This window comes from Pteronotus mesoamericanus, unplaced genomic scaffold (assembly GCF_021234165.1).
Source record: "Pteronotus mesoamericanus isolate MK-2021 breed Mesoamerican mustached bat unplaced genomic scaffold, CSHL_Meso_final scaffold_165, whole genome shotgun sequence".
Taxonomy (NCBI): domain Eukaryota; kingdom Metazoa; phylum Chordata; class Mammalia; order Chiroptera; family Mormoopidae; genus Pteronotus; species Pteronotus mesoamericanus.
This window is the reverse complement of record NW_026555307.1, coordinates 4,384,076-4,397,831: the sequence shown is the minus strand read 5'-3', so window position 1 is coordinate 4,397,831 and position 13,756 is coordinate 4,384,076. Positions and strand designations below refer to the sequence as shown.

The 13,756-nt window shown below is 38.9% G+C and overlaps 2 protein-coding genes across 2 annotated transcripts in view; one reads left to right on the top strand and one right to left on the bottom strand.

Moving 5' to 3' along the window:
• CEP89 (centrosomal protein 89) overlaps positions 1 to 13,756 on the top strand; it is an 83,407-nt gene that overhangs the window by 50,999 nt on the left and 18,652 nt on the right. Inside the window, 3 exon segments of the mRNA XM_054588974.1 lie at positions 1,624 to 1,804; positions 12,265 to 12,432; positions 13,358 to 13,499. Of these exon segments, the coding sequence (XP_054444949.1) occupies positions 1,624 to 1,804; positions 12,265 to 12,432; positions 13,358 to 13,499 (491 nt within the window).
• The window catches only part of RPL13 (ribosomal protein L13), a 241,807-nt gene continuing 241,111 nt past the window's right edge, over positions 13,061 to 13,756 (bottom strand). Inside the window, exon 7 of the mRNA XM_054588978.1 lies at positions 13,061 to 13,077. The gene's annotated coding sequence lies outside the window, so the exon portion shown is untranslated. The remainder of the gene's footprint in view (positions 13,078 to 13,756) is intronic.

Genomic DNA, 13,756 nt, shown 5'->3' with positions numbered 1-13,756 from the left:
TTTTACTTGGCCATATTTGATATCCTTGAAAATCTTGCAGTTGTAGGGACAACATCATGATGTATGCTTGCCTACCTACATATGACTTAAGGTTGCAGTCTTTAGAGAGTTTCTTGAAGACTAGAATCATGTCTTACTAAATATTGTATATTTAACAATTATATCAAGATATTGAACCTCAATTAGAGAGTTTGTATTTAGTCAGTGCTTAATATAGGGACAGTAATTACTGAGTACAAGGCCTTTGGTAGTAATTTATAAATCTCCAAAAGATTTTTAAAATATTGGCTGTTGTCAATGAAGATGTTGGAGGAGTGAGTGGAAGTCACACTGACCTCCTCCCAGGACCACTCTGGAATTACAACTAAATTGTGGAGAAATCACCTGGAACAAACAACTGAACAATAGCGAGAGAGGAGCCTTATACCCTTGGAGACAGAAGAATCAGCTTTAGCTCAGTTTAACTGCAGCCATCTTACTCAGGCAGAGACCCTCCCCTGCGAGGCAGCAGCGTGACAGGACCCAACAACCCTGCCCCCAGGAGGGACTTGCCCCACCCTGTGGTGCATAAGCCTGACTGCTGAGTGCAGAGTGCAGAGTAGATTAACAGCTGATAAATATTCTGTATAATGGTTTTAAATCTTTTAATATATTATACTTGACATTTAAAAAATAAATAAAATCAATCTGTATTTAAAGAAAGAAAAGTAGGGAGGGAGGGAAGGAGGGAGGGAGGGGGGGAGAGAGAGAAAAGAAAGAAAGAGAGAGAGAGAGAGAAAGAAAGAAAGAAAGAAAGAAAGAAAGAAAGAAAGAAAGAAAGAAAGAAAGAAAGAAAGATGGAACTCCTACATTTTGCGACAATATGGATGGAACTGGAGAATATTATGCTAAGGGAAGTAAGTCAGTTGGTGAAAGACAAATATCATATGATCTCACCTATAAGTGAACTCTATTCAACAAAATAAACTAATGAACAAAATAAACCACAGCCATGGAAACATGGAGCAGACTGAAGTGACCAGAGGGGATGGGGAAAGAGGACAATGGTGGAAAGAAGGGGAAGGGACTAGACAAGGAGCATGTATGAATGACCCATGGTCGTGGACAACAGAGTGGAAATTGACTGGGGGAGCAGGGGGTGGGATGGGTGGAGGGGGGTAAAGGGGGAAAAACTGAGACAACTGTAATAGAATAAACATGATTTAAAAATTTAAAAAAGATGCTCAATGTAATAAAACATGACATCCTACCTTAAAAAAAAAATTTATAAAAGATCAGTTTTTTTATACATTGACTATCATTACTATTAACGTAGTAATCAATAATCATGTTTGCCTTAACCGGTGTGGCTCAGTTGGTTAGGTGTTGTCCTGTGAAGCAAAACACCACCAGTTCAATTCCCAGTCAGGGCACATACCTGAGCTGCGTGTGGGGTTTGGTCCCTGGTCGAGGTGTGTTTGAGAGACAACCAATCAATGTTTCTCTCTCACATAGATCTTTCTCTCTCCCTCTCTTTCCCTCTCCCCCATCTCTAAAAAATACATACATACATACATACATACATAATCATGTCTTATTAATTTTCCTGTACCAAGACTTTATTCATCTCCTTTGTTTTTTTAGTTTCTAAACTGACTAAACAACTAATGCTTCTGGAGACTAAAACACAGAACCAAGAAAAGGAGCTAACCAAAAGCAAGGAGCAACTGGAAATTTTATGTGCTGAATGCCAACAACTAAAAACACAGTTGGATGACAAAATAGCAATGAAAGTTCATACTTCAATTGTAAATGAATTACAAAGGTAAGAATTTAATGTCTTTTCAAGTGTTGATGCATCACAATGTTGTTATATGCAGAGTGGAGAGATACTACAACACCTCTGCTTTTTTTTTTCCTTTTAATTTTTTGTTCTGTCTTTTTCTGAGTCTCTTGGCTGCATGAGCACAAGTGTTGGAGTCTAAGAATGGTAAATACTGTATTAAAGTAGAATATGGATGTCCCTGAGGGCTGCACTCTGCACTTTGTATGTGTGTGTATGATTTTTTTTCTTTGCTGTTCCAGCCTTTATTGATTTTAAAACCAGAGATAATTTAAAGGAGTAGAACTGGAAGCCTAGATATCCAGTAATAAGGAACTTGTTAAATGAAAGGATACAACCATAAAATGAAATACAACAGTCATTAAATAAGTAATGTCACCAAAGATTATTTTTCACACGGAAAAATAGCTTGTAGTGCTAAATATTTTTTATTTTATATTATACGTAAACTACACAAAAATGCCTTTTGCTAAGTAAAAGACACATTTTAGAGAAAGGGATTTTCTTTAAAGTATGCTTTATTGATTATGCTATTCCAGTTGTCCCATTTTTTTTGCTCCCCTTTGTCCCCCTCTGCCCTGCGCCTCACCTCCCACCAGCATTCTCACGCCTTAGTTCATGTCCATGGGTCATACATATAAGTTCTTTGGCTTCTCCATTTCCTATACTATTCTTAACCTCCCCCTGTCTATTGTGTGCCTATCAATTATGCTTCTTTTTTTTAATAGTTTTTTTATTATTTTTTTATTTATGAATCATGTTAATTCTATTACAGTTGTCTCAGTTTTTCCCCCTTTACCCCCCTCCGCTCATCCCACCCCCTGCTCCCCCAGTCAATTTCCACTCTGTTGTCCACGACCATGGGTCATTCATACATGCTCCTTGTCTAGTCCCTTCCCCTTCTTTCCACCATTGTCCTCTTTCCCCATCCCCTCTGGTCACTTCAGTCTGCTCCATGTTTCCATGGCTGTGGTTTATTTTGTTCATTAGTTTATTTTGTTGAATAGAGTTCACTTATAGGTGAGATCATATGATATTTGTCTTTCACCAACTGACTTACTTCCCGTAGCATAATATTCTCCAGTTCCATCCATATTGTCGCAAAATGTAGGAGTTCCATCTTTCTTTCTTTTTCTTTCTTTCTTTCTTTCTTTCTTTCTTTCTTTCTTTCTTTCTTTCTTTCTCTCTCTCTCTCTCTCTCTCTCTCTCCCCTCCCCCTCCCTTCCTCCTTCCTTCCCTCCCTCTCTACTTTTCTTTCTTTAAATACAGATTGATTTTATTTATTTTTTAAATGTCAAGTATAATATATTAAAAGATTTAAAACCATTATACAGTCTCAGTAGTTAAACCAACATGACACCAGCCCAGAAATAATCAAGTAGATCAATGAAATATAATGAGCATTCTAGAGACAAATGTATATATCTGATTAATATATGTATGATTAAGTTGATATTTCAAATCAATAGATAAAATAAGGCTTATTCAACAAATAAGGTACATGGACCACTATTACTTGAAATAAAACAAATATAGAACCCTATTTCACACGTTATCCAAGAAATATTCAGGTGAGTTAAAATTCAATATGTAGACTCTAAGGAGTTTTAGGAGAAAATACAAACTAATATTTTTCATGACCTAAAGTAAAATATTCAACCCCAGAAGCTATAAAGTAAATATTGACAATATTAAACATTTAGCTATATAGTAATATACATATAAAAAAAAGTTAAAGGACAAGTAATAGAATGGGAAAGTATTTGCCACACATCTAAAAAAAAGGGTTAATAGTTGTTGTTGTTGTTGTTTTTTATGGAAAACAATTCTACAAACCTTTAATCGATAAATGGATAAAGAATACCAAAAAGTCATTTAAAGCTTTTTAAAAAAAATAATAGAAATAGGCAAGAAATATACTAAAACAGGTTTAGTTTCAACAAATAGTAAAGGAACAATTAAAATAACACATCATTGTCACAATCAGATTAATATGTATTAAAAAATATTGGTAATATCAAGTTTTGGCAACTGCAAAAAGAACTGGGTATTCATAGAAATTTTTCTTCATCTGAAAGCAGTCCCTTTAGCATATTTTGCAGTGCTTTGGTGGAGGTGTAGTCTCTTAGCCTTCTTTTGTCTGGGAAACTCCTTATTTTGCCTTCCATTTTAATTGAGAGCATTGCTGGGTAGAGCAGTCTTGGTTGCAGGCCTTTGCTTTTCATTACCTGGAATATTTCTTGCCATTCCCTTCTGGCTTGCAGTGCTTCTGTTGAGAAGTCAGCTGTTAGCCATATCAGGGCTCCCTTGTATGTTACTACCTCTTTCTCCCTTGCTGCCTTTAGGATTCTCTGTTTGTCTTTGATATTTACCATTTTCATCATGATGTGTCTTGGAGTGGGCCTCATTGGGTTCCTCTTGAATGGGACCCTCTGTGCTTCCTGGGCTTGTGTGACTTTTTCTCTCCTCCAATTAGGGAAGTTTTCCATCATTACTTTTTCAAACTGGTTCTCTATCCCTTGCTCCTCTTCTTCTCTTTCTGGTATCCCTATTATATGGATATTATTATTTTTCAGGTTGTCTTGCATTTCCCTAACACCTCTTCATTCTTTTTGAGTCTTTTTTTTTTTTCCCTTCCATTTTCTTGCTCTTTCTGGGAGCTTTTTTCTACCTTGTCCTCCAGCTCGCTGATTCGATCCTCGGCTTCATCTAGCCTGCTTTTGATTCCCTCTACTGTGTTCTTCAACCCAGAAATTATATTCTTCATTTCCTCTTGCCTCTTACCGATAGTTTCTATGTCCTTTTTCATGCTGAAGTTCCTTGCAGTAAGCTCCTCATAGTTTCCCTGTAGTTTTTGGTAATTCTCTCTGAGCTCACTGAGCTCATTGAGCTTCCTTAGAACCGTTGTTTGGAACTCAATATCTGATCGTTTACTAGTGTTTATTTCATTTAGTTCTCTTTCTGGGGATTGCTCCTTTCCCTTAGAGTGGGGGGTATTTCTTTGTCTTCCCATTATTTGTGAGACACTGCTTTTTTGCTTCTGCTTCTTAAATTGATCTGTCTTGATCTCCTGACTTTGTGGTGTGAACTTCTATGGTAGGAAACTGCTGTTTTTTCTTTCTGGATCTGCCTCTGATGATGTCAGATGTTGACCCTGTCTGACCTTAGGCAGTCTGTTTGAGATTTCCAGGAATCTACTGTCCGTGGCTGTCACCTTCAGCTGTTAATCTACTCTGCACTCTGCACTCAGCAGTCAGGCTTATGCACCACAGGGTGGGGCAAGTCCCTCCTGGGGGCAGGGTTGTTGGGTCCTGTCACGCTGCTGCCCCCTCGCAGGGGAGTGGTCTGCCTGAGCAAGAAGGCTGCTGCCGTAATGGGGGAGGAGTGAGCACAAGGATCCCATCCAGCTACTTACTCTATTCTTTCCCCAAAACCTCCTTCCCCAGTCTCTCAGGCGTCTCTACCCCACTCTGCCCCTGCCTTTGCCAGAGACCAGGGTAAGTGGCTGCAAATAAAAGTGTGTGCTTTGGCCCCTTAAATGGCTCTTTGCATCGCCAGCCATCCGTCTCTAGCAGAGAGCAACTCTACCACTTTTCGCAGCTGCTGTTATCTGTGTACTCTTTTGGCTCTGGTGCTGTAGGCTGGAGATCCCTACTTATGGTTCAGATCCCGTTCTTCTCAGGGGGATCCAACTGGCCATTTAAATATACCTCTGGTGGTGCTGCCTGTGGGTGCCCAGCCCCTCTTTTCTAATTTCTACTGCAATCCTTACCAGTTAGGTTGTGCTAAAGCCAATTCCTCTGTCTGTCTGAGGTTATATGGCTGGCTCCTCTCTCACTGTTGTTCAGTTGTTTGTTCCAGGTGATTTCTCACAATTTAGTGTTAATTCGATTGGCTCTGGGAGGAGGTCAGTGTGACTTCCATTCATTCCTCCACCATCTTGAAGTTCCTGTTCTTTCTGGAGTTTTGATCTGTTCTTTCATTTGGGCCATATTTTATCTGTGCTCTCCGGTTACATTGTAAGGGGCAGAGCCTTAGGTATTCTCCAGGGTGGGGCAACCCACTTTGCTGTGTTGTGGCACTCTATGTGAGGGAGGGGTCAGAGAGGAAACTATGCCACTTGCTTGGCTCTCTGCCAGCTTTCAGTTACTTTCTCCACTACCTACAAGCAAATTGGGCCCTTCTGTTGCTGATTGCTGGGTGGGTGGGTTTGTGTACGTTCTAGAACCCTGTGTGTCTCTCCAACAGACTCTACTGTGAGGCTGAGAGTTTCTCTTGCCACCTCAACCCCCAGAGGTTTTTTACAACTAGAGATTTTGAGGCTTTCTTTTCCCGCGCTGGAACGCTGGTTTTCACAGTCTGTCTGACTCCCAGTTGTTCCTCCTGGTTTATCTGAATGCAGATATAGAACTTCCGCATTTTCCAGCTGCTGCCTCACCCACTGGTCCTCTAGCCACCACCTTGCCACACATCTCTCCACCCCAGCTGCCCGTCCCCACCCCTCCTACCAGTCTGGATGAATATTTCTTTTTTAACTCCTTTGTCAGACTTCCATACAGTTTGATTTTCTGGGAGTTCTGGTTGTTTTTTGTTTTTAAATTTGTTGTTGTCCTTTTGAGTGTGCGAATAGGCAAAGTGTATCTACCTAGGCCTCCTTCCTTGCCAGAAGTCAGTTTATTGTTGTTTTATTACAGTTGTCCCAATTGTCCCCCTGCCACATTGCCCTCCCCTGCCCTGTCCAGCCCCTCACTTCAGTTTTATATGATAGCTTTTCTGGGTAAAGTAGTCTTGGTTGTAGGTACTTGTTTTTCACCACCTTGAATATTTCATGCCAATCCCTTCTGGCCTGAAATGTTTGTTCTGAAATCAGATGATAGTCTAATGGGAGCTCTTTGTTGGTAACTAACTGCTTTTCTCTAGAGGCTTTTAAAATCCTGTTCTTGTCTTTAAACTTTGCCATTTTAATTGCAATGTGTCTTGGAGCTGGCCTCTTTGGGTACATCTTGTTTGGGACTCTGCACTTCCTAGACTTGTATGTATTTTCCTTCACCAGGTTAGGGAAGTTTCAAGTCATTATTTTCAAATAGGTTCTTGATCCCTTGCTCACTCACTTCTCCTTATGGTTTTCCCATGATGTGGATATTGTAATGCTTCATGTTGTCCCAAATGTTTCTTAAACTCCCCTCAATTTTTAAAAATCTTTTTTCTTTTTGCTTCTCTCCTTGGACATTTTTTTCCACTTTGTCTTCTAAATTGCTGATTCGATCCTCTGCATCATCCTATTTACTGTTTATTTCTTCTGGTGTGTTACTTAGTTCAGAAATTGCATTATTTATTTCTGACTGGTACTTTTTTATGATTTTCATGTCTTTTTTTCATGCTGTTGAACTCCTTATAATCTTTACTCTAAATTCTATATCTGATTAATTGCTTGCCTCCATTTATTTAGGTATTCTTCTGGAGAATTCTGTTCTTTCATTTGTGGCCTGTTTCTTTGTCTTACCATTTTGTCTGCCTCTGTGTTTGTTTCTATGTATTAGGTAGATCTGCAAGAACTCCCATGTAGACCTATGTCATATACTGCCTGTGACTGGCCCTGTGCGATCCTTTTGGAGTTATCAGCAATCCACAGCTTGTAGCTCCCTCGCTGGGCCTGAGCGTGTGCATAAAAAACCAAGCTGTGTACCATGGCTGGCTTTTACCAGCACCAAGCCTGTGGGAGGGTCAGCTAGACTCTCAAAGTTCCCAGAGATCCAACTCTGCAGGCTTTCTGATAGACTTAATCAATGAAGTAGCCTCCAGCTGTACTCTTCAGCAGCCCCACTTAAGCTCCACAGAGAGGGACAAAGTAATTCCTGCATGTGGGACTATTGATTCCCCCTAGGCTGATGCTGCATGGAGGGGAGCGCCATGCCTGAGAAAGATGACTTCTGCAGTATGGTGAATGACTAAGCATAGGGATCCTAGTGCCTGACCCTTCAGCTCTCTTTTGTGAGCCACCAACCCCTGACTCTCCTTGCAGGGCTGTAGTCTAGTCTGCTCTACCCTCCCTCTGCCGGCTCTAAGGGTAAGTGGCTGCAAACGAAATTTTATGTGTTGGCCCTTTATGAGGCTCTCTGTGTCTCTAGCTGTCTCTGCCTGGTGGACAGAAACCACACTGCTTTTCACTGCTAGTAATTTGGATTCCTTTCCAAGTTCTGGTACCCTAGGCTGGGGAGCCCATCTTGGGATTTAGAACCCACATTGCTCAGGGGACCCACCCAGCCACTGAAATATCCCTCTGGAACTTCATCTGCCACCCATGGGAGCCCAGCCAGCTTTTTATGCCTCCGCCCTTCCTACCAGTCTCACTGTGGTGATGAGGTTTATTCCATAAGTCCTTGGTTATAAGGCTTCTATCCAGCTAGTGTTCAGTTTCTTACTCAGGATGATTTTTCTATAATTTAGTTGTAATTCCAGTTTGGTCCTGGGAGGAGGTGAGTCTAGCTTCCACCTATTCTGACACCATCTTAGATCTCTCCCAACTGGTTAGTTTCTATTGCTATGTCTTCAAATTCACTAATATTTTATTCAGTGGTGTCTAAGCTGTTTTTATTCTCATCCAATGTATTATTTACTTTTCTAAAATATCCACGTGAGTCTTTTTAAAATTTTCTATTTCTCTCATCATGCTGTTTTTCTCTATTGTTTTGAACATATGGAACATATTTATAATAGCTGTTTAAAAACCTTTGCCAGTGCCATCATCTCTCTCACTTCTGGATCTGTTCTATTTATATTTTTCCTGTTGGTTATGGATCATATTTTATTGCTTATTTTCCATGCTTGATTGGATGCTGGATATTATAGATTTTGTTGTGTCGGGTGCTAGACTTATAGCATTGCTTTAAGTAGTGTTAGATTTTGTTCTGAAGCACACTCAAATTACTAGAGAATAGTAAATTCTTTCGAAGCTTGCTTTAGTTAGGGGAGGCTTATAGCAGCCTTTAATAAAGCTAATGTATCCCCATTACAAAGCAATAATAGTGTCTGAGGGCTCTCCCTAATGTCACTTATATTATAAGGTCTTTCAACTCTGGGTTGGGCTCATGTACTCTTCACCGTTCTTTGTGAATTCAGGAATTGTTCTGCCTATTTGATTTTTAGATTCTTTCCTAAACCCTTTGGAAGTTTCATCACAGATGTGTATATATCTATACTGAGCCAAAGACTTGTGGGGGCCTTCCTAAAAGATCTCCAGAGCCCTGTCTCTGTCTGTGAAACTCCCTCCTCTCTGCCATGCAATTCTAGCTGCCTTGGCCTTCCTCATCTCTGATCTCTGACTCCGCAACTCAACAAGGCTACTGGGTTCTGGTTGGGTTTTCCCTCCCTGTGGCCTGGCAGTAACCTGGAGCAATGGTAGTACTCACATTTTGTTTCCTTTTCCCAGGGATCACAGTTCTGCTTTGTCTATTGTCCAAAGTCTGAAAGCTGTTGTTTCTTATGTTGTGCCTGGTTTTCTAGCTGAAGAATAAATCTGTAACTCTCTTTTGACCAGAAGCAGAAGTCTTTGTATTTTCAACATTCTTCTTTAATTCTTTATAATTAATTCAGTTCAACAATTGATTCAATAAAATAATAGTTAAATTAGCTCTTCATGAAAGAAATGAATTCTGTCTTAACATTTTTTAGTTACAACTGACAAACTAACCTTAAAAGCATACATTGTTATGTATTCCTGCTGTACATGATGAGTATGCAGCTCCTACCACATGCTACCTTCTGCAAATTTGACAACATCCAAGCTGCTATTCACACATGTTCACTCATCGCACATTGCATAGATGTCATAGAAATTTTAAATTGCTAATAAAAGTTTTGAAGCCATTCTCTATATTTCTGTATTTATCTTGTGAACAAGTAAGAGTCAACTAGAGACTGACCTTCATCTAAGGACCACATTTTGAGTAGGAGTGCCCGACAGATTCCTGTAAGAGTGTACAGGGTAGCTGTCAGCAGGAAAATGGTACATAGAGTTGATATACTGATACAATTAAATGTTTTACAGCCACACACATCAAGAATGGGTGAGTTGGGGACATAATGATCTTAAAGTACATGTAGTCCCTTAGTATACAGATCATACACCTTGGTTACTTTTATATATATGGTTCCAATACTGCCAAACTAAATTAAACCATAATGATGTACAATTAGGTGCTGAAGGTATAAAAAAGATTAGTTCTGTCATGGGGGCAGGACACATGGGATTATCTGGGGTACTGGAAATGTTCTATTTCTTGACCTATGTGGTAATTACATGGGTGTTCATATTATAATTTTTTGTTAAGATATACCTGTATCTTTAATATACTTTTAGAGATCTCTCTCTCTCTCTCTCTCTCTCTCTCTCTCTCTCTCTCTCTCTCTATATATATATATAATATTTCACAATTTTAAAAAGTTTGAGTCATGGTTTCTCACCAGAAGAACTGAAATCAGAAATGTTCAGTAGAAATGGCTGGTGTGGCTCAATTGGTTGGAGCATTGTCATTCAGTTCCTAGTCAGGGCACATACCTAGATTGTGGGTTCGATTCCCAACCCAGGAACAGGCATGTGTGACTCCCTGTCCAGATGCATAAGATCCCCGGTCTGGGCACTGTCCCCTGAATGGGCCTATATGGGAGGCAACCAGCTGGTGCATCTTTCTCACACTGATGTTTCTCTCTCTCTCTTCCTCTCTCTAAAAGCAATGAAAATGTGTCCTTGGATGAGGATAAAAAAAAGAAAGAAATGGTCAGTAGGAATGTCCTCTGGGGAGTGAGAATGAGACGCTAGCAGTGGATGACACTAGGAATTTTATTATAACTTATTTCAAAGCAGTTATTTCCCCCACCAAATGGTAATTGTTAACTTCTTTTGTATAAATTATTTCCACCTCTTTTGGTTTGTTTTATTTAAGAAACATTGTTAGAAATATAGCTGAAGCACCTTTTAACCACTATTCTTAGTCCCCACCCCCTCTTTCCAAAAGCAACAACTATCATAAATTTGGAACTATATTTCCAATCTACTTTTTAATTTTTACATTTTCATTAATAACATGGTACTTTTGGTGTGTTTTAAGTTTACATAAATAAATTCATGCTTTTAGTATCTTGATTTTTTGCACTCAATTTTTAAAATGACTTTCCCTGTTGAAATAGATATAGAATTTATCCTTTTTAACTGCTGCATGGTGGTATTTGATCATATGAAATACTGCATTTTACTTAGCTTATCAATGGAAGTTTAAATTGTTATGTTTGCTCCATTCAGCAGTGCCACAGTAAACTCTCTTATATGTGTCATCAAAGTTTCCCTAAATACATAACTATAGGTGGCTTGTTGGGCCACAGAGTAAATGCATTTTCTAGATACTGCTCTCTGACGTGGCTGTGCACACCCACCAATACTTCCCCAACATTTCCTGTTGTCTCTGGTTGCTTTTCATTCAACTTTTTGTTACTGGTTGATTTGGTTTCAGGTAAGTGTATTACTTTGGCCAAAAATACTTCTAAAATAAAATTTTAAAATCAAAACAAAGACAGAAGAAAAATGATAAATTAAAAGATGAGTTTAATTCAAACTTTAATTTTTTTCGTTTTTTGTCCAGGTATGTCCTCTGCTCTTTGACTGACTAAAACTTATAAACTAGAAAGCAATGGAAACTGCCTGGAAAATTCCTGGCTCGTTGTTCAAAGAGCCAACCCAGGCTGAAGTCACTGAACTGGTATGACAAGTGAGGCAGCCCCGAAGCACATGCAACCAGAGGCTTGTTCTCCAGCCAGCCAGCAAGCCAGGAAGTAAACCCCACCTCGTACGCAGAGAACCCCATCTCTCAGAACATTGGCAGCCTCTGTGCACGTGGCCCCACCTCTTCTTTCCTGGTTATTACATGAAAATTGACCACAAAAGCCAATGAAGAAATAACTCCTTTCTTGACCATCATTCTGCCAGAATTATATATTGAAATTATATGCTCTTCTTGTTCTTTTGTTTTTTTTTAATCATAAAAACATGCACTCACTTTAGTGGATAAAATTTATTGTAGCATTAGAATTTGAGGGACAGCAATTAAATAATTATGTAAAAAATTGAGCTCTCAAATTCTTTCAGGAAGGAACAGAGCATAAATAAGTATATATACACAGACACAAGCAAAAATTGTGGGCAGAAAAAGAGGTTAGATCATTACTATCAAAGAAGTGTGTGCCCAGCCATGCCCTCTTTCCTGTCCTCTAGGAGCTCCATCCCAGGTCCTCCAAGGGCTGGGATGGGGAGACATTGTGCAGGGGCCTTCCAAACAACCCCGCAAGGGCTGGAGGGCGGGGCTGTTTATCGCTTGCCTGGCAAGTAAGTGGCTGCCTCAGTGTAGCCTCCGTGTACTGGATACAAGCCTGTGATTTTTTTTGCCCATCAGCCAGTTGCAGAAGGAAGATGACAAAGAAAGTGCTGAAATGGAAGAGTTGATGGCAAAGCTGGCGGTCCTGCAAGTGCAGAAAAAGAGCCTGCTGTTAGAGAAGGACAATCTGACAGCGAAAAACAAAGTGCTGAAAGCTGAACTCGAAAGGGCACAGAAAATAAATAGGTGTTTATATATTTTTTCTTAAGCTTTTTTTAATAGTTAAAAAAAGAATTAAAAAACTTTATTTTTTTCTTTTCTAATATTGGCTATAAAATAGAAAAGAACAATTGACATTATTGGATATAAGTATAGGAAAATATAAGTAATATAAGTACAGTAAAAGCCGTAGACCAATATTAACTAACATGTTTCTAGTCTATAGCTCACATGTTGTTGATACTTATGATGATGACTCTAAGACTCTGAAAGTTCTAGATGTTCTTTAACCATTTTCTGAAAGTCTACTTTGGCATTACTGAATTCCTTTTCAGAATTATTTTTTAGAACATGAGCCAAAAATTTAACAGAATAATATATAATTAGCCTATTAATTGTGTTAAAGCATTTAACACAAAGTCCTGGGACTGTGGGCCATGCGCCCCCACCTTACCTCTTTGTGGCCCCTTGAGCCTTGAGAGCCCCTTGTATCTTAATTCATTGCTATCGGCACCTTAATTTCTGATCCTGCCTTTTGGGTGGGTTTTTTATGTGACTTGTGGCAAGTTACTGAACTGTCGTTGTCTTATTTTTCCTTTATGATAATCAAATTGCCACTACTAGCCTACTTTAGGAGGGATGCTCACTTTTACTATTTTTTTTTTTTTACCACTTGAAATAGTCAACTTACAGTGTATAGTAGTTTATGCCACATGTAGATATTAATCTAAATTAATAGTGATTTCTATTGGCTTGACTTTGAGCCAATAATTATGCTTGGCTTAAAGTTAAATTTAGTTATCATTTCTCATCTTGAAACTTACAGATTTAGATTGCTGAAGAATAACATTTAAATGCTAACATACTTGCTGTTTTTATAATACAGATAATCACTATGCCCTAGCCATTTGGGCTAATGTTTTTTATTTCACTGTTTGGTGGAACTCTTTAGGAGATCTCAAAAAAAAATTGACGTCCTCACAAAGCAGGTGGAGAAAGCCATGGAGAACGAAATGTCTGCTCACCAGTACCTGGCAAATCTTGTTGGCCTGGCAGAAAATATAACTCAGGAACGTGACAATCTTATGTATTTGGTAAGTTTCCTCAGTTACTTCAACTACACTGCAAGTTTACATGCAAACATAATTTAGGAGTTTTTTTGTTTTTTTGTTTATTTGTTTTTTACAAAATCATCTACAAACAGCTTCATCTTTTTAAATTTCAACAGCAAATTTTCAAATTTTCCAAAATTTTATCTTTCAACCATGGAAGGAAAAACATTTTTAAAGGGTGAATAAGCCAAACTTTGAAATATTGGCAAATGATATTTTAGAAGGTAAGCTAATGGAGT